Source organism: Ceratotherium simum, chromosome 14 (assembly GCF_057802395.1).
Source record: "Ceratotherium simum simum isolate JZ-2026a chromosome 14, ASM5780239v1, whole genome shotgun sequence".
Classification (NCBI taxonomy): domain Eukaryota; kingdom Metazoa; phylum Chordata; class Mammalia; order Perissodactyla; family Rhinocerotidae; genus Ceratotherium; species Ceratotherium simum.
This window is the reverse complement of record NC_141913.1, coordinates 47,264,010-47,285,524: the sequence shown is the minus strand read 5'-3', so window position 1 is coordinate 47,285,524 and position 21,515 is coordinate 47,264,010. Positions and strand designations below refer to the sequence as shown.

At 44.5% G+C, this 21,515-nt stretch overlaps 1 protein-coding gene across 1 annotated transcript in view; it reads left to right on the top strand.

Moving 5' to 3' along the window:
* Positions 1-438: 438 nt before the first annotated feature.
* The window catches only part of CCBE1 (collagen and calcium binding EGF domains 1), a 236,682-nt gene continuing 215,605 nt past the window's right edge, over positions 439-21,515 (top strand). Inside the window, exons 1-2 of the mRNA XM_004422670.3 lie at positions 439-1,034; positions 1,492-1,572. Coding sequence (XP_004422727.1) covers positions 904-1,034; positions 1,492-1,572 — 212 coding nt within the window. The 5' untranslated portion in view covers positions 439-903. The remainder of the gene's footprint in view (positions 1,035-1,491; positions 1,573-21,515) is intronic.

Genomic DNA, 21,515 nt, shown 5'->3' with positions numbered 1-21,515 from the left:
ACCTGATCTTCCAAGAGTTTCCAGCGCTCACGTGCGTGCTTTGAAACAGCATTAAAGCCGCTCAGGGCAAGAGGATTTAAAACCCCCAGAAAGACCTGATGAGAGCTCATTACTTGATCCACCTCGAGGTATGAAGAAAATAGCGGCTTTACGTACACATGAAATGACCGGAGGACTTTCTTCTAAAGGGCCTTTAACGAAGACAGCACAATTTACAGAGGGTAGTCTATTTCAGGTTTGAAAAGGCAATTTGGGAGAGTCGCTGTAGCGTTCCAACTCCTTCTTCCTCCCTTATTCTACTAAGAGAAAACTGAGGTAGCCGGAAAGCACAGTGTAGGAGCTCGAGCCGGGGAAAGACAAATGTTGGCCTGACCCTGGTCATTAGAAATCAACTGACAACAGGAAGGAAGCTTATTAACCCCTCTGCTCCCCCTCCCTTTTCCCGGGGTGGGAATCGGCTCCTCCTCCTCCTGGTCGTGCGACCCTGGTGTAAAATGCAAGCAACCGCGTGCTTTCCCCACCCTGCCCTGGTCTCCCGGCAGAGGAGGAGGCAAGAGGGGAGGGCACAGCCCAAAGCCGAGTCCAGCAAATCTGTCAATCCGGTGTGAACATCCCGAGCGAGACGACCTGGACCCCGCGACCCTCGCCCGTCTGGGCACCGCAGTTGCCCCGTTTACTTACCTCTCTGGAGAGTTTGCACCCAGCACCCCAACTCCCAGCCTGATTCCCCCCAGCTTCACAACGCCCCCAACCCCTGTGCCCCGCGCAGGTGGCGCAAACGCCCTTGCCCTCCGGCGCCCCCTGCCGGGGAGAGGGAGGGCGGCGGCGGCGGCGGCCGCGGAGGAGCCGGGCGCAGGGCGGGGAGAGAGCTCCGGCGCCGGGAAGAAGCCGGGAGCTTCCCTGATGGTGCCGCCGCCTCCGAGCCGGGGAGGAGCGGCGAGGGGGCAGCTGGGCAGGAGCCTGGGTCCGCTGCTGCTGCTCCTGGCGCTGGGACATACGTGGAGCTACCGAGAGGAGCCCGAAGACGGCGACAGGTAAGCGCTGCCAACCCCTGCTTGGTGCGCGCACGGCTATCGGGGTGCCGGTGGTGTCCCCATCACCTACCTCCGCAGCCCCTCGCACGCCCTCGCTCCACCCGGCATGGGCTGAGTGCTCAACCGTCCTGGGCGACATTAAACTATGCTCCCGGGTAACAGCCTCCACTCTCTCAGCTGGGGCTCCCCGATTCCCCCGCCCCGCATTCCTGCCGCCCTCCAGTGCCCCGCTTCTTCAGCTCTTCTTTCTCCTGGGGCTGGGTTCGCTCCGTTGGACCCTCACCTGCCCCGACCCTGACCCCGGAGTCCGCTGGGCTACGCGCTCGGGGACCAGCGCCTGCTCGGCGCGCCGGGACGCAGATGCCTGCAATCCTCGCGCGCTAGGAATCCCCCCGCGCGCACTGCACGCCGCTCTCCGGGCAGAATCAACGACATTGCCTCTCCAACTTTTTCGCAGAGAAATCTGCTCAGAAAACAGAATCGCCACGACCAAATACCCGTGTCTGAAGGCTTCAGGCGAGCTCACCACGTGTTTCAGGTAAGCCTCGGGGCTCTGCCGGCTCCGCCACTGCGCACCCTGGGTGGTTGGGAAGGCGGCGCCGCAAAGGAGGGGTTTGGAGACGCGCTCGGGAACTAGGGGCCGCGGTGGTGCTGGGACGTGCTTCGTGAGTTCTCCTTGGTTCAGACCTTTGTTGTTTCTGGGCTGGAGCAACGACAGTCAACCAAGAGCCTGCACCTACAGTTTGTGCCCTAAGATCCTGAAGTTGTTGACCGCTCCCTGGAATACTTGTGTTGGAGCATCGTAGGGGAAGAGGTTGCAAGTTTGTAAGGAAAATGGATTGGATTGTGGATGTAAACAGTGCGGCACAGCAAAGATGATTTTGCATTTTGTTTTGAAATGTGCGAAGTCAACAACAGAGACGTTCTTGGCCCTTGGCTGTCTTTGACCTTCTGCCGGGACACAGTGTAATACTGTCACGGTCTCTGTGGGCAAAAGGACGGGGGAGGATTGCGGGCGGCTGATATGGTTGTGTTGAGTGAAAACAAAAAACGTCAAGATTGTTGAGCCACAAGGAGAACAGTTTTGTTTTGGTTTTTTTTGAAAATGCGGTCCACAGATCACCTGGGTTAAAACTGAGCCTGGAGAGGCCTCGGGAATCTGTTTGAAAACTGCTCTCCAGGCGGTTCTTATTCTCAACAAAAGGAGGGAATCACTGTTCCCCTGCTTGCAGCCTTTTGGAGGTGTGGGGGTCGATTTCTTTTTTTATACCATTGGCCTCTGTTCCAATGCTCTCACTAGATGGAGGCCTGTGCCCATAAACCTCTATTAGTTTCCTGCTTCTAAAAGTTACTGTTCAAGGTGCTGGGCTCACACACTCACACCCGACTCTGTCTTGGGGAATCCTACACTCTGGTTGGGGTGCCAGGATAAATATTGGGACATACAAGGCAACACAGCAATCCTCAAAAGTGAACTCGAAAGAAAAAAGTTTTGCTATCCATAGTGTTGTAGCAGATGAATCAATCATACACTTCTTGCAGCTGAAAGCATTGTTTTACATGCTCAAAGGTTCAGCTGTAAGTGTTCTGGGGCTGGTCGGTTTAGTGGTACAAAGGCCCATCAGTTACATCACCTCCCCTGCTTTAATGTGTCATTGGCAATGGAATGACTACGATTGCTTAGTTGAATCAACAGTCACTCCTTGGGCTTGGGACAGGCTGCCTTTTCTGGGACAGGGGCAGTGAACACTGAACAAAACAGGTGAGTTAGAGGAGGAAGGAGTATGTTCAGTAGGTAAAGACTTAGAGGTTGACTGGGTAAGCAGGGTCACCCAGCTGCTGAAATGACCTGATGAAGCTGGCACCAGGATTGCTTGCCCGGTTCCAGCCTGGTGTTTCAGCCATGAGACCACAGTGTTTCTTAGGACACATTCTGTTCCTATCACCGCAGTATAAAGCCTCTAATTTAGCATGGAGAGTGTTCCTGAGATGGTTTGCTCATTTGTTTGGTCCCTGAAGGTCAGACTGCACATGAATCAGTGACAGTTACAGAATGCATGTCCAATTTCCAGAAACCATGGGTGCCTGATTAGTGTTCTAAGTGGATTTAACTTGTTATGCTGTTACACTCATCTTTTCCAGATTTTTAAAAAGTGTGGTTTCTCTTACACTAAGAATCTCAACAAGACACTAGCAGTGTCTTGATGTGTTTTCATTAACAGCTCTCAAAAGAAACAGCTTATGACAGCTGACAAAAAGGTTATTTTATATCTCGGAGAAGAGTAAGGAACATTGTTTTGGGGAATGAGAGGAATGGGAGAGGATGTTTACAACTAGAGAAAGTGGTAATGGTCCCTGTGAATAGGAAGAGTTGTTTGGTTTTGTCTTAAGTTACTTCCTTGATGAAAGTCAAGCGTTCCAAGCGTTCTGTGTACTCGTTTGGTTTTGTATGACTTCCGTAATTTAGTAATTTCTTAGAGACACAGTTGGCTGGCACTTGCTGTCCCCATTTTGCTTTTGAACCCCAAGAATGGAAGCATACTGTGTGTTCCTTGGTTTGTGGATTCTGATTGTCCTGGCCCTGTAGACCCTTGCTGCTCCCAAGGGCATCATCTGGGAGCTTGTTTGAGCCTCTGGCCCTCCCCAGACCTCTGAAACCGGAACCTATGTGTTAATGAGCTGTGCGTTAAAGCTGGAAAAGTGCTGCTGTAGAGACCAGGGTCCTGCACGGTCGTGGTGCAGGCCCGTTAAGACAGATCCTCAGAGTAGGTCGAAGAGCCCTGCAGGTGAGAGAGGAGTTACGCTTTCTACTACATTAACCTATAACAAGACTAAGGACCAGCCTTCCAGGAAACCAGACCCTTCAACTCTTGGATGACCCTTAATTAAGCTGTAGGTAAAGTAGCAGAGCTCCTGCTCGGGGAATGCTGATGACATAGAATCCCACTCTTAACAGAAGGGCTTTGGTGAACCAGCCCTTAGTACAAGTGAAACAACTCTGGAAGTCACTTCTGAATTTGCTGAAAGTGACTTTTAAAAATCATTGATATTGAGGATGAGTTTAACACTAAAATGAACGTGGTGGATGTGAAGAATAAATCTGATCTGCCATTATACCTAGAAGTTTATGCAGACCACAGTGATATATGGAGAAAAGGTGGGTTCAGAGTAATCCCTGTTCTGGAACCCCCTCCCACCACCTTTGTACATTTGTTTTACATGTTTTCACTTAAGCAGCCTTTTCTACTTTAGCCTCTTATGTTATCTATTAAATAATGAAAATCTGAGGACTTTGTATTCAGCACTGTTCTGTGCACTTTACATACATTATCTCTAATCCTTAAAGCCACTCTGTAGCATTTGTATTATCTCAGTTTTATGGAGGGGAGGGGGAACCAAAACTCAGAGGGATTAAGTAAATTTGCCTAGGGTCACAAAGTTAATACAAATGAGAGCCAAGAATCAAACCCAGGTTTGTTTGACTTCAAAGCCTGGGCCCTTTCATCGTCCCCGAGGTGTTTGAGGATAAAGCTGAACTTTCTAGATCCTGGGATCTAAGTAAGGAAGAAGACTATAAATTCAGAGAGAGATAAATTCAAAAGACAGCTTGATAGAAAACTCCAACATCCATCGTGACCACAGTGGTTTTTCTGAATTACTGTTGCCCTTGAGATCTATCATAAACAATTGAGTTTATATTATCATATTATACACAAAACTGGTTCATACTTGTATAGCTTTCTTGTAGGATTTCATCTTAATCACAGGGTCTGTCTCAAGAGACTCCCTACCCCAATGTGCACTGTGTCAAGGACCCAAAGTTTAATAAACACTTGTTGAGTGAATGCCAATGACAGCTTAACAGGCTTACAGAGTACATGTTTGCTCAGCATTATAATTGGATATAGGGTGCAGTCTTTACCGGTAGTTAAGATTTCAGAGTTGGTGTGTGATTTATCTAGACTCTGAATTTATTATAGCCAAACAAAGCATATAAAGTTTTCATGGCATTAGCCCTTTCATGGCTATTAAAGTTCTTCCCACAAGTTGATTTTCCTTCTTTCCCAAATCATGTAGTTTGAACAAAAGGTTTGTTTACACCTTTCTTTTATGGGGGCTTGTATTAATAAAATGACATGTTAAAAGCTTTTTGAAAAAAGGAATACATTTGTCTATAGGAAACACCAAGAAAATCCAATTTTTATTAAGGTTGTATCAAGTAAACATCCTAATTAAATCTTTTATCCATTGAAGAATTTGTTGAGCATCTATTATGAGCTTAAACTAGTCCTAGAAAATGTTTGAGCATAAAAGAATAAGCTACAGTCCCAGGTCTTGATTTTTTAGACCAAGGCCTTTGAAATTGTAACAATACACAGTGGTGCATGATTGAGTTCAAGTTCGTATAGTTTATATTATCAGTGATGGAGAAGAGATTGGAAACAGCTAGGTATGACTTTATGAGCTAGAGAAGACTTTGTTTTTCAACGTGGTTCTTTAACATAGTGCGTTAAGCATTTGTGTTAGCCATGATTTTCAGCTTTGTGATTCATGGACCTCCAAGTGGAGGCCCTCAGCTGTATTTGTCCAGTCAGTGTTGTCTTTAATTAAACATTGCTCTTGTTTAGTGTTTGTTCCCATGGGAAATGACGTGGGATGCAGCGACTCCCACTTTTCTTTGAGATAATGCAACAGTGTTGCCAAATGCTGTTAAAACATGGCAGTTAATGTGATATTTCTGCAAAGATGTTTACTTAGAATTTGGAGAGGAGGTCCAGTCAATTAGGAACGTCACTTAATTAGAGCAGCACCACCAGATTAAGAGCCCCGGACTGGAGCTAAGGCTGTTTTGGAGGAAAGACTGTAGAAGGCACTCTCTGAGATCTCTGAGTTTCTACAGATGGCTTTGATGTCAAAAGATGCACAATAATGGAACCGCAGCCCTGGTTTGTAATCCTAGCTCTACTTACTTAATTGTTTTGTGACCTTGAACAATTTCTTAATCTCGGTACTTTAGTTTGTGCCTTTGTAACACGAGGATCACGTTCCCATTGGAGTTACAGCGTTTCTTTGAAGGTTAGATGAGTTGATATATGTAGAAAGTGCTTGATGACTATCACCTCTCCCTACCACTGCTGCTTCTCCCTAAGTCTGGCATGTTGAGTGCACCTAGTAGTTGCTCAGAGCGTTCATTGAGTTTTGAGTTCTGAGCTTTATAGAATACACTTTTGAAAGAAGAAATTCAGACCACAGCCAGAAACACTGAGGGTGTTGATACACCAGTCACACATCAGTTTTTAGATGCTTTTCCAGATGTAGCATAGCCCAGAAACGTTGAGCCTTGGGGAAAATGAGTGTATCTTTGCTTCCTGCCTCCTACCTGACTACACAAGGTACCATATGTGTATGACCATAAGGGCAGGCAGAAGGCATAGTTACCCCATTTTTAGAGGATTTTAGAGGTTTACCCCTTGCCTGGTGTCATGAAGGGTCTTATTAGCAGAGAGGAGTCTAAAAATCAAATCCTCAGGTCCTCAGCCCAGTTCTGGTCTCGCGTTTCTGCCGCCTCCTGGTCCTGTGGGCAACACAGCTTAGGACAGGCACTGAGGGCAGCTCTGTGGATTGTTGTTGGCTCATTCAGGGCACGTGGTCCTCCCTTCAGAAAGCATTGGTGTCTTCACAACAACTGTCCACATCCTAACGATAAGGAAGAAGTGGTATGATGATGTGAGGGACAGAGCAGGGGACGGCAGAGGTGGCTTTGTGCAGAACTGCCTAAATCACAGGCACGCTGGAGGCAGCCTCTGTTTCTCTGTGCTTTCTCGCTGGACGGTCAGCCCGCTGAGGGCGTGGGTCACGTGTCCCCTCATCTATGACTGTATCCTCAGAGGCTACCCCATGCCTGGACAGTGCCCCATACACATTGTCGAATGACTGAGAAATGAATATGTTAACGTTACAAGTAAATAATGACGAGATTTGACTTAAATCTCTCAGGCCTTCCAGAACTTCTGTTGCTCTCCAAGTATGCCTCCTTTTCCAGCTGAGAGATAGGAAGGCTTTTTTAGAATGTATTTTTAGTTTAAATTTTGTTGAGGTCATAATAGTTTATAACATGGTGAAATTTTAGTTGTACGTTATTTGTCAGTCATCATATATATGCGCCCATTTACCCCTTATGCCCACCCCCCTTCCCCTCTGGTAGCTACTAATCTCTTCTCTTTGTCCATGTATTTGTTTATAGGAAGGCATTTTTAGAAAACAGAGGTTACCTGCACCTCTGTGAGATGCTACCCTTGTCTTCCTTGGTTTCCAGCTCCTGCTGTGTAGCTTTAATTGCTAACGTGCTACAGGTGCTGATTCCGGCAGATATCGCTAACTCCATGAACTTGGTATTTACATAACACCTGAAGAGGACGTGTGCCTTCCTGCCCACGTGCTAATTGCCCTGTAGACACTGGCCTTGAAGCAGAGGATTGCAGTTTTAAAGGGGATCCGGCTCCCTTCCACACCCTCTTTTTTTTTTTTTTTGGTGAGGAAGATCGCCCCTGAGCTAACATCTGCCAATCCTCCTCCTTTTGCTGAGGAAGACTGGCCCTGGGCTAACATCCGTGCCCATCTTCCTCCACTTTATATGGGATGCCGCCACAGCATGGCTTGACAAGCGGTGCGTCGGTGCGCGCCCGGGATCCGAACCTGCGAACCCCGGGCCACCGCAGCGGAGCGGGCTCACTTAACCGCTTGCGCCAGCGGGCTGGCCCCACCCTCCTATTTTTTTAAGCTGAAGAACAGGTGTTAGAGGGCGGGAAGGTGGAGGGTGTCAGCCAAGCTCAAGTTCTGTATCATTTTCCATTTATTCTCGGAGAAACAACACAAAGTGATAGGAAACAACTAACAATTGAACTCAACCCTAAAAGCTGTGCTTTCACTGGTGTGTCCTTGGGACCGGGTCCAGTTCTACTCTCATTGTCCCTGAAGCCGTTGATGCCTGACTTTCTGCGTTAACTCACTTCATCTTTTCTAAGTGAGGCTGGGGTGGCTGCACCCGGAAAAAGCAACAGCACTCTTTATTCCAGACACAGTATCTTCTCAGATCAAAGCTTGCATTTCAATCAGTAGTTTATGTGTCAGTGCCCAGTTCAGCTTCCCCAAACCTGCTACCCCCTGCTTGGCAGGACCCTGACTGCTTTTGTGAGTTAGCGGGTCTGCCTGCATTCGGGGCATTGCTGAAGATCCAGAGAACAAAGGTCCTCGGTTCTGTCTCCGTTTGTTTTTGTTTGGGGGATGGAAAAGTAAACAGCTGTAACATCTGCAGCTTCTCTTCTGCCAAGCTAGGTTCTTCCTTTTCCATGAAGCCATTTGAAAAACTTTCAAGTTTTACCAACAATTTTCGTTCATTTATTCAGCAAATACTTGTGACCTTACTATGTGCCGAGCACAGTGCCAGGCACTTAGAATACATGTGTGAATGAGGCAGGAAAAACATCCAAACCTCTGCCCTTATGGAATGTATGGATTTTAATTCAATTTATCTTTCAGTAAAGGCATTTTGAGCCAAAGATGTCCTTTGGAACATTTTTAAGATATTTTTGGCACACATCTGATTAATGTCGCATTTTGGGGGCTAAGAGCTTGAAATTTCCTGTGGCCCAGCTGTATCCTTTCAGCAAAAGAAACCCCACAGCTCCAGGCAGGGACACAAGAACCTAGGGATGGTGGTAACCAAAGCCTTTTTCTGCAGGGGTGTTAGCAAGAAATTAGCATGTGCCGCAAGTTTCTTGCTTCTAGTAATTATTGGGATGTGAAAACATTACAAAGAGATGGTGAATTCTCTGGCTGTGTGCCCTGTGAGGTCGATGGCAGTATCAGAACTGGCCCCTAGGGACAAATACCTCGGCCCAGTTCACCTCATATTTTCCAACAGTGGCTTTAAGCAGAGTGCAGTAAGAGGGCATGCCCCCCCCCCCACATTCCTTAATTCTCCTAATAATCCATCACAGATCCATCATCATAAATGTGTCTGACCCTTCTGGACGATTTTTCATCCTGAAGTACCTATAGGAGATGGAGTAGTGTTATGATCTCTACACATTTAATCCCCATTGAGCAAAGGGGTGCATCTTCTTCCCATCAAGGTGTGATCCATGTGAGTCACAAGCAGGTATGAGAGTGCGGATGAGTGTATATACTGCCGCCTTGTTCAGTGTGGTAGAGCATGAGCTAGATCATCTTTCTATGCCCTTGATGATTTCAGAAACTTGGACCACATCCATTTTCAGCCTTGGTATCCATTCTCAACCTTGCCCTCTTGGCCATTTCTATGGGATGTTCTCTCTTTGCCCCTGCTGGGGTGAAGCCCCCCATCCTCAGTCCTCTGGGAATGGCAGGGGCAGCTGCTAGCCCAGTGAACAGGTGGGAAGCCAGGAGGGCCCTCTGCACTGGGATCTGGCCCTGGGAGTTTGGTATGGAGCAAGAATTGGCAAAGTAGGGCCCATGGCATGTTTTTATACAACCCCTGATGTAAGAATCCTTTGTACATTTGTAAAGGGCTGTGTTAAACAAAAAACCCGGCTATGCAGCAGAGAGACCTTATTTGGCCCCTAAAGCCTCAGATATTTACTATCTGGCCCATTGCAGCAAAAGCTCGCCAACTTCTGAAGAGTCATCTTAACGCAAGGACCAGGAGTGGGATTCTCCATCCATATGTAACCTCATCCGTAGGCTGAGTCCTCGAAGAAGTGACTCGGCGGGCATTTAGTCAGCTTCATCTTTGGGTCCTTTGCCTTTGTGTCGCCTTATTTATTTTATAGTATTTGAATCTCCTGGCCTGAGCATCTTTGTGACTGGAACTGGAGCTCTTTTGAGTCATCATCCCTAAAGGATACTCAAAATGAGTGTAACTTGTCAGAATGTTATCAAGAAGCTGATTTTATTGCAAGTAGTTGAGTACTATCTTACTGCTGCTTTTCTACATGTTCCTAAGACAAGCCTACCTGTGCCAGTTGAATAATCCTTGGATTGCCATTACTGATCTCCTGCCTCCCTTAATTTCTGACTTGCATATTGATTATCACATGCTTTGACTCAAAGCCACCTCTCCATAAACCTCAACACATTAGTTTTGAATTTCTACAGTGGGAAACTTCACGTTCAAAAATCAAATGATAGTATGTGTTTTATCTGAGGAACACACATCTAGAAACAGCCATCTTCAATGAAAGGTACTCTAAATCAGAATTGCAACACTATGTTTTTCCTTATATGGCTAAAAATTATTATACCGTTACACAGTTGAACTATGCACCATATATCAATAAACTTTTGAACTTAAACTCTGAGCTGCCTTTTAACAATGCCAACTGGTCCATGAAACTCATAGACTCCTAAATAGCAATGCCTTCTGACAGTGTGGGGAAAAAGTGGTGGAAAAGGAAATAACACTTAAAAGAAATAGACTTTAAGAGGGGAAAGAAGCAAAGTCTGTGAATGGTATTTTGGAGAAGGGAAAAGGAAGAAACTGTTGGAAGGTACCACTTGACATATTAGGAAGATAAAAGAAATGCTGAACATCTTTCCTGAAAGAGGAAAAATATAGGTATAAAAATTTGATAAGGAATAAAGAGTATCCTGTGGAGATGAAGATGGGTGAAATAAATGTTTAAGTCATGTGGGAGCTTCTGACCTTGGTAAGAGCCATTTTTACTGATTCAGCTAAATGGAGATTAAGAGGGAGGCAGACTAAATTCACAAAGGTTGACAGATGTACAAATGTGATTTTTGTAACATCTTGTGTCCAGGACTATTTCCTCAGGGGTCAGAGGCCATCTAAAAGCCAATGCAGAGACCATGCCATGGCTTTCCCTCCAACTGTTTTCTCTGCTTTCACTTGGCATTGCTTTTGCTAATGCGTCCATGTTTCCTTTTGGAATTTTCCTGTAGAGAAATGGCTCACGACTTTTGTGGTGCAAAACTGCATGGCAGTGCAGAGGTTGCCTTCCTAGCAACGCCCCAGGACTGCAATGACTTCTTTGGAGGCAAGGTTGTTCAAAAAAATGTCCTGGAGTTGAGTTCTGAAAGACTCTGAAAGGTTAGAAGAATCTAGAATGCAACATTAATAGGGTTTATCTCTGAGATCTCAAAGTTTGGTTGAGGATTTTTAAAAAAATTCTGTAAAAGTTGATTTTAATATTTAACATGATTTCTAGAGCTCATTCTCACATGTTCTGGTCTAGCTGGATGGACATAGGGAAAGATAAATTTTACACAGGAACCTCATACTTATGTGACTTAATCAGGCAACAATTTTTATCTGGAATAGAGCTGAAAAAAGAAGTGGGGAGAGCGAGCTTTGAATACCGAAGTAGATATCGTAAAGAAGGATCACAAATTTCATGTACTTTCCTCAGTGAGTCCCTCAGATTGCCTTATGCGTGAAGGCTTGCTCTGTCAGAAGCTGTTCTCACTCAGCCTCCCAGAGCAGGTGCGTGGCAGAACTGGGGTTCTAAGCCAGACAGCCTGACTCCAGAGCCTCTATTCTTCTAACCACTGGGCTGCTCTGAAAGGCCTGACATGTGGCTACCTTGCTTTCCTGCCAACCACAAATTAAAGAGAGGCATTTAGAAGAGGGAAGGAGGACTGCTAGAAATAGAGATGCCAATTCCGCTGTAATGACTGGTGCAAGCATAAGTTGGACAACTTATGAAAAGTAGGCATGCAAACCAGCCCCCCTCTACTTGCTAGGACTGCCTAAACAAACTGCCATAGACTTGGGTGGGTTAAAAACAGAAATTTTATTTTCTCGCAATGCTGGAGGCTAGAAATCTGAGACCAGGGTGTTGGCAGGATTGATCCCTTCAAGGCCTCTCCCTGGCTTGCAGGTGGCTGTCTTCTCTCTGTGTCCTCACAAGGTCTTATCTCTGTACATGTCTGTGTCCTAATCTGCTCTTACAAGGACACCACTTCGTATTGGATTGAGGCCCATTCTAATGACATCATTTTAACTCAGTGACCTCTTTATAGATCCTCTCCCTAAATAGTCACATTCTGAGTTACTGGAGTTAAGACTTCAACATATAAATTTGGGGAGGACACCATTCAGTCCATAACACCCCCCCCCACCCAAAAATAAAACCCAGCACACGCTGGGGCTGTGTCATAAAGGGGACATTTTTCATACACACTGTAATTGCCACGGGTAGCACTGTCTTCCATGGCGATCCTGAGTTACCCAATGAAATTAAAGTGCCTTGAGCAATACCGCTGAAGAAGGAAAGGGATTCAACTTCATCTAAACTGGCATAAACCATAATGTTATTTGTGCCGTTCACTTCTGTGGAACCTCTCTCTCCAGGATGGGGCCAGATGATGGAGGCTAGAAACTGTTCTAATCCCTTACGTGGAGACATTGCTGTTAGAAATGCGGATACTGAAACCCCACCCCAGACCTACTGAATCAGAATCTGCATTTGAACAAGGTCCCTAGGTGTTTCCTGTGCACATTAAATTGAGAAGCACTGTCCTCATCATCACCACATCTGTTCCAGGGCTTACTCGCTCACGTGGCTATTCTTTGCTTCCTACTTGTAAAGCCATAAGCAGTGATTCTGGACTGCATGTTGGAATCACCTAGTGAGCTTAAAACAAAACAAAACAAAAAAAACTTCCAGTGTTCAGAGAGCACACTAGACCATTATGTCAGAAACTCTGGAGATGGGTGCCAGGCACCAGGAATTTTTAAAGCTCCTTGCGTGATTCCAGTATGCAGCCAAGGTTGAAAACCTGGGTGCAAAAAGCCAAAGAGGGTGAGCAGCTAGTTCTTTGCTGGAGGATAAGTGGTCTCTGTTTCTACCTTCTGTGGCTACTAAGCCTGGATCCTCGTGTCTTTTGCAATTGCTGGTCCAGGATCCTCAACGGGGAAATTTACAGCTGAAGCTTGTGTTGGTGGACCATCAATAAGCCTGGTGTCTCCTATCCCTTATCTGTTAGGTCCTGTTCTTTTTCTCCTGGAACCTCGTTTTTACTCTCAGTGTGGGATGGTTCGAGGGCAGTCAGAGGAGCGATGAAGTGGGCAGAAGTGGATCGAGAAAGGTAGACCATTCCTCGGGAGTTCTGTGTTTCTTAAGCTATCAGTTCTGAATCCCGTAGTGCAAATTCCATCACTTTTCATCTCCTATTGTGGGCTCTCAGCTTGGTGTCTGGAGCCACTGAGTGGCCTTTGGTGCATGTTTTAAAAAATGTTTTGCTTTGTTGCTGTGCTGCACCAACCTTCTCCCAAGATGTAAACATGGCTCAGTGTATTATAAATGAAAGCTTTTCAGTGTCAAGCTGTGTTTTTCTTTTCTTGTAAGCATCAAACACAAACAGTACTTTTTCCACATAGTGTGATAGGAAATCTGTGTACTGCCAGAATCTTGTCCCATTCCATTTTTGTTTTCAACTCTTCGTCCTCCCCTCTGATAACTGAGAGAACTTCTTAAGCCCCCCCCCGCAAACATGAGGCTTTTTATAGGTTTGCATTAACTTTATGCAACAGGAAACAATGCGCTCTGTGGTCTGACTGCGTAGTTATCACCCAAGCCCTATATTTATCATGTGGCCTTAAACCAGGCTGTCCCCAAATATGTCTACATATGATACATAGTTATGTGTATATAATTGCATCTTTTTTGAGTATTATAACAGCAATTATGCTGATTGTCATAGAAATAGAAACCATTATAAATTAAGAAATAAAGGAAATGTAATTGCATTATCGTGGATGGATGTGTTCCTGAGGTTCTTAATGAGGGATTTCTGTGAATTGGAGGCTGGCAAGATGTGAAGTGGTTCATAAGTGACCTCTGTAGGTTTTTAACACACTTTGAGAGTTTGACAGCATAATGTGTGGCACCCTATTAGGATATAATAGGAATGGATGTTTGCAATCTTAAGGCATGAAAGGATCCTAACAATTACTCAGCACCTGTGCCACCCCACTGTCTTCAAGTCCTTTCCCAGAAACCCCTAGTGTTTGGGAAGCACATTTTCAGGTCATGGCACACGCGACAATTATCATCTGTGGAGGGCACATTGAGGTCAATGACAAGGGATGCTCGAGGCTGGAGATGCCTGGCCTTGGAGGCTCTGGCAGTCCACCCTGCCGTCCTAGGGCAGGAGGAGGGTGTAGGTCTTGGCACACTTGGAGCCATTTCTGGGCAGTCAGGGCTGTGAGGGGCGGGGAGGGCATGTGCTCCCATTGGGTTGCTCTAGCCTAGGCTACCCCCCGCTTTTTAGCTCTTAGCCATCAAGCTGTTTGTTCAAGCTGCACCTCCAAGTCCTGCCTCTTCAATGAATCCTTCCTTGGCTGTTATTAAAAACACAGTTTCCCCCCATCCCTCCTCTAAAATGACTTGTATCATCTTAGGATGTGTATTTATCCCTTCGCTTATATACAGCTTGACTGTTGGATTGTCCTGACCCGTTCGGTATGTGCTCATATGTGTACCTGTGATGTAGTGTAACCTCCATGTTGGGAAGCCCAGGTGCTGCTGGGAAGATATTTAACTCCCTATATCCTGAAGAGATGAGGGTTTCATCCACATTTCTTAGGACTCTGCAACTGAGGCTTGGCTCCCGAAGGAAGCTACTATAATAATAACAAGGGGAAAACATTTTTTTTTTTTTCTTTTAGAGGAGTATGTAAAGGGGGAATCATGCCTTGCAGTTTTGCAGGGAAAGGGGCACAAGAAAGAAGAAATCTTCCCTATTGAAAACTTTGATGATGACAACACTTACTCTTTGCACGTTTTACATCATAACACCGTATGACTTAGAACTGCGGGTCCTCCGTAATCTCTCTCCTCCAGGATAATGACTGCTGAGGGACGAGAATGTGTTTTTTTCCCTGGTCTTTTCTATGCCTGTACTATACTAACAGACATACTTGTAGCTATTCCTTGCAGAGATGGGTTTGTTGTGCAATTGCTTTCTTCGCTTAACAATGGGTAAGGAATACTTATTCATCATTATATAGAGCGCTAATCTATCTTTACAGCATGGTATTGCATTGTATGGAAATATCATAATTCATCTCTTCACTGGAGAATTCTTTACAAGGCAATTAGGTGCTAAGGGGGCCCTCCCTGATGTTTTGGTGGGTTCAGGTTTTAAACGTAAGATGCAAGTTTCAAATATATCAAGTTTTACCTAAATGAATCAGAAGGAGGAAATCGAGTGTCATCAGATAGCACTTTGATCTGGAACCTGCAGGACATGGCCTGTAGCATACGGCCCTGCCACGGCCCTCCCACTGTAGAACGCGTCGCTGTGGGTCTCCGTAACCCTCTGGTGGTCTCTGGTCTTTGGGTGTGGGAGGTGGGGCTTTGATCGAGTTCCTTGCAGGTCTGGCAGTCTGTGACTCTGATCCCTCTCTGCTTCACAGAAAGCAGAGCAAACGGAAGCGGGCTTAGTTTACAACCCAGGGGATTTGCTTGACCTAAGAAAGAACATCTTGACTGTGAAGACACTGGCGGACATTCTGGGATACTTATCTCTAATCAGGGTAGCCATCTGTGAGCTGTCGCCTGACTCTCTTGAATGCCTTTGGTCGTTTTTCTTACCCCAGTTATTTAAAGGAAAAAAGGAATGTCTCTTGACTCTCTAGGTATATACTTCTGAAGGTGAGCTCTCTGCTGCAAGCACGGCCTGTGTGAACACAGAAACCCATCATTTTACTCTGCAGAGGTGCTAAGGACACCCCCACCAGCTTGCTTTTCTTGCTGCTGTTTTCTTTCAAGATGTGCTCTCCCACAGAATAGGGTGCGGTATCAGTTTCCTCACTCAGGGAAGAGCTGTACTCCCACGGAGACCTCCCCTTTCCTGGAGAGGATACATTTTCACTTGGGGAGCCTCATGCTAGTAAAGTGGGAAGAAAAGGTGACATCAGATGAGAAGCCTTTCCCATAAAATTCCTTGCACATCTTTTATCTTAACATACTGGGCTTAATATTTGTGTCATATTTACAAAAATTTTCATTGCAAACTTATGTTTCCACGTGTGTGGATCCTTCTGAATTGATTATCTAATGGCCCTTGTAAAGACTTCGTGTGTCAGTTGGCCTGCTGCAGCCCCGTTGCCACATCATCATGTGCTGCCCTGGTGCTGGTTCCATATTTGGCTCTGTTTAGAGACGCCAAGAGAAATGGTGAAACAGGGCAGTTAGCTACATAAGTGAGACCAGCAGCTTTTGGTTTTTTTTAGCCAAATTATCCACATAAAAGGATGAGGCCTCTCTCGAATAACTTAGATAATGATCAGATTTTTTTTAATGTCCTTTTCCATATTCAGGCTCTCAGTTTAACAAATGGTATCCCACTTGAGTTGCCCATTAAGTCAACAGGCTCCTGATTAATTTGAAGCTTGATTCTTTCTGTTAACTTCTCTTTTTGCACACTAGCCTGCCTTGTCTGCATTTTAACCCATGTTCCTTTTGAAAGAGTTTTAACTAGGGTGGGGTTGTGATTTAAGGGAGGAAAGTACATCTCCACTGTAGCCTCTGGTTTTTAGTGTACTTGCCTCAAAATCATAAAGAAAAGCACAAATTTACCTTCTTTTGAAAGTGAAGAAAAGCTGTGACCATATTTTCCCTCAGAATGTATTTTTTAACTAGGAAAATTTCACATATGCCATAGTAAGAAGAAAATCCCATCTGCTCATCACCAACATCAGTAATTATCAAGATTTTGTACCATTTGCTTTCTGTCCCTTTTCCTTTGCTCAAGTATTTTAAAGTAAGTCCCAGACATGTCATTTACCACCACGTATTTCAATATTCATCTCTAAGAAATGTAGAATTTTCATACGTTACCAAAGTGGCATCATCACACCAAAAAAAAAATCCAGTATGAACTTTTTAAACACTTTTCCCCCAAATAAAATGGGGGTTGGTTTTGTGAAGCTATTTCTCGTGAATTAAGTCGTGGTTGAGTGTACTTCTGTCACCACTAATGAGTGATGTCACGTTATAACAAGTGTGGCTTAATTCTGAGAGTTTCCTGAAATCCCGTACTGTACCTGGAATGCCACACTGCAGCACTCTTTGCAGCAGAGCAGAACTCTGCATGAGGCACTGGCCCAGGGGTAGTTATTGGCTAAATTTCACAAGTACAAGATTATTTCACCTCAAAGGCAGTTCCATATGTTTGACCCCCAAGATAATACCATACTATGAATGGGGTGTGTGCTTAGCAGATGAAAATGTAGCTTCAAAAGGAAAGCTAGCATTTTACTTTTATACTTATATTTGTTTATTTGTTTATATTTTCCTTATATTTAGGGTCCTTTTAACCCACATGAACAGGCCTTTTCACTATTTTTTGGTAGGAAAATTGTATTCATTGACACTCAATGCATTAGCTTTACTAATATCAAAAAACAAAAACGCAGCTTAGATATGGTGACGTGAAAGGTAGCCATAATTGTAGTCCTTTTGTTTTTAATATTCTGATGCCATCTATTCTTCATGTACATTTTCAGTGTTTTACATAGAGCAACATCAATGGTATAATTGACTCTGCATTTGCAGTTAACATCTTACACTTTAGTTTTAAATGTTACCTAAATTAGAGTTGAGAGTCAAATAACTCCACAGCTGGTAAGACAAACAGCAGGCCCTCAACCACCACCCCCCCCCCTCCGCCAGCCCCTCTGATCCCACCATAGCAGCTATGTTCCAATTTTTAAAACTTATTGTTTTGATTTTTCACATCCACAGCTCTGAGTAACTTCTATTACAACCTTTTTTTTTTTTTTTTTTTCCCCAGTTTTTGGTATCGTCTTTTGACTTGCTTCTATGGGAGAAGAGAATTCGGCTGTCATCAGCCACCGTCCACACACTGACTTCCTATCCTTGCGTCGTCCAGTGCAGTTCTGGTTTAGGGTAGACCAGTTATCGTTGTCCGCGTTTTGGCAGTGGGAATGCTGTTGATATCTAAGCCCTGCTGACCACTGAGTGCTCTTCACTCCTCCTATACTTTGCCTTCCCTGTGGTTCATAATTGTCTTCATTTCTTTTTTGCCTTTTTTAAAAGTATAGAATCATGAATCTAACCCCCAAATCAAGCTTGTTTGTATCAAGTTCCTCTTAATATATTCAAACTTATTAGGTGTTCCGTCATTTCAACCTTCTGAAGAAATTCCTCCCAGAACCTGAGGCCTGGCCTGATCCAGACTGGTTTCTGGCTAAGCCTGCTGTGGTCTCTCTCTGGTGTTAGATTCTGAGTTCCCTGGGTCCCATGTTTTCCCCTTGCCTGACTTACTCCGTTTTGGTGGAGTGTATAGTCTAGTACTTTCCTGAGAAAGGGTCTTGGAAGGGGTATGTTTTGAACTTCAGCACTTCACAAATCCAGTTGCCTACTTGACTCCACTGGGTGTCTGTAAGACGTTGCAAAGATCACCCACCCAGACAGAGATTGTGATTTCTACTCCCTCTCCCCACTAACGACCCAAACCCTGCTGCCCTCGCTTGTGGTATTGATACCTGATGAATTGCTCTAGACAAAAATCCAGAAGCAATTTTAGATCATTCCTTTTCACATATCCTCTGCATCCAATCTTTCATCAATTATATCCAAATTTGGGCTCTTTCTCTCTCTCTCCACTGCCACCATCCAGGTCCGGGCCACCGTCATCTGTGGCCTGGACTAGTGCAACTGTTCTCTTTGCTTGTGTCCTGTCTCTTACAGTGGAAGGTAAGCATGCAACAGAAAGTGAGATCCTGAACCTTAAAACAGATTATGTCTGACCCAGGCTTAAGATTCTCCAATGGCTTCTCATTGCCCTGGAAATAAAGTCTATACTCCTTACTCTAGCCTGTGAGGCCCTGGATGATCTGACCCCTCCTCCACCTGTTCACCCTCATCGTATGTTATCTTTTCTCTGTTAAGCTCAGTCGCGTTTCTTTAAATGGCGACTCTTACTTGTCTCAAGCAATTGCCCATCTGTTTCTTCTGCCTGGATAAAAGATCTTCTCTTGCTTTGAGGAAAAAACAAACAAACAAACAAACCAAAACCCTAATCCCAGCTCCTAATCCTTCAGAATTGACAGTGTCACCTCCTCAGTGAGATGCCCCAAGCTCCCTACCACAGTATATGCCCCTGTCCCTGTGGTTATGCATTTTAGGTCCTTGTGTTCTGTTACAGTACTTTAAACAACTTGTAGCGTATTTTGTGTCTCTTCCTGACTAGATGTAATGGCGGGGCCATGCCTGTTTTATTTTGGAATTCCCTGTGCCTAGCACAATGCCTGGCCCATTTTCTGTGCAGAATACATGTTTGTGAAAAGGTGAATGCATACATGTTGTTGCTGTGTAGTAAGATCATCCTCTGAAACAGAGCCATGTTTACTATTTGTGGATTTAAATTTATACTTGGATCTGTTCCAGATATGTAAGGCAGTTTACAATACATAGAACATGAGAAGATAGCGTAAATTAAAAAGACACGCAGAAAACGGCTGGAGACTTAAGAAATGGAGCCAGCATTGAGGCTAAGAATGTATACCATATAGCCACTTAGACTTGCTCTGGGTGGGCCATTTGGCTCTGAGCTCTCTAATAGCCAGTGAGAACAGATCACTTATACAAGTCCATATGGTAAAAACTGAACAGTGCCTGGGAGAATGACAACTGTTCTTTATATTAAGACCAAAGATAACTTTCATCCAAGGGGCATTGTAAAAAGAACAGTACATAATGTGATGAAGATCATCCCTATAATGGACATGGTAAATTTCATAGGAACAGTTCTTATAATGACCTTCAAGTGTTGACTGCTGCCGTTCTGCCAAGTACAGTCCAGTTAGGGCCCATTCGTGGGCCCCATGTGATGCTGTCCAGGCGCTGTGTGCTGTATGGCGATTGCTGCTGCTTTGGTTTATGGCGCTGCCTGCTTCAGGAGATGACCTACATGGGTAGGGGCAGGGGGGTACACTTTTTGGCTTTTATTATTTGTAACTTCCTCTCTTTGTCCTAACCAAATATTGCTGGCTTTTCCCATTGCATCATTTCTCTTTATTACTAGCTCCTGTTCAACATCTCAGAGATATGCTTTTTTCCTTCCAGACTTTTCTGTCCTTTCTATCCCATCCCTAGTGGTGGTATATACTTCCTCTAGCAGCATCTTTTAGCTTAAACAGTGCTAGTCTCCCAGACGGTACTTTGAGAATGTCTGAACCTTCTTTATGTTTGATAACCGTCTCCTCACTCGGGATGGACCAGCTTTCTCGTCTATCTCCTGAATGCAGTGGGGCTTTCATGTAACTCAGTAGTGCCTGTGTGTTCACGGGGATTCTAAAGAGACTGAGGAGATTATTTTCCTTAGCTTTGTCGAAGAGTCAAGTCTTTTAATGTTGTGGGAGCTGTCCACTTAGAGTGAGGCTGCTCAGAGCACTGTACTCTGAGGAGCGGAAGTCTTTGTGATACTTCGTAATCCCATGTGTTGTGGCAGGTGAAGTTGCTGTAGATTTTAGTTATTATTGCTTGGCTTTCCCCATAAACAGCTCAAAGTGAAACCAGGCGTTGAGCACACTGATCATGATTATAGAGGAGAAGCAGAATTAACAGATTTTATTTAGCACCATGGTTAGGATACAGTCCAGAAATTTCTCCTGCAGGATTCATTTTAATACCACAAGTTGGTTATAATGCAGTAGCTAAATAAGAGAACACTGTCTGCGTTACAGGCTGTCACTGTTGGTAATGAAGCTTTCCTCACCGGGGATGAGAACCGTTCATAGCAACAAACGTTGTTGGTGATGCTTGGTTTGGGCCGCTGACTGATTGGCTTTGGATGCTTTCCTTCAACATTCTTCTGATCCAAGCTGCAAGTTAACTTTGGGGGTTTTATTAACCCGCCTGTTTCCATTTGGGTTATGAAAAGCCATAGGTGATAAAGATGAGAATGTGTACAAGAAAGTACAAATGATAATCTTGATGAGATAGAAAAAGAAAGGCCTTTTGAGCAAAACCTGGATATGATTAAATGCTGGGTTTGCTCGAGGATGTGTAGGTTTTAGAACTATAAACTATTACTAAGTTCCTGCAGAAAATAACTTTTATTGTAAATCCGAAACTTGAGAGACCCTAAATCTCTTTTCCCTATGGGAGCAGTTATTTTTATAACACAATTGTTGATTACACACAGTTTCTTAGAAATGCAAATATTGTATAACAGAAGAGATTGTGTTAAATTTTTCGAGACAGTGCCAAACACATATTTAATATATTAATTTTGGTAATGTTCAGATGTATTCTTTTAATTATCATTGTAAGTAATATGTATTGAACACGTACCGTGTCAGGCAATATATCTGATTTTTCTTTAACCCTCTCAACAATCTTATGAGTAACAAACTATTTTTATTCCTCATTTTACAGATGAGATAAATGAAGGCTTAGGCTTGACAAGCAGTTTTCTCAAAGTCACATAGCTTGTAAGTGGTGGAGC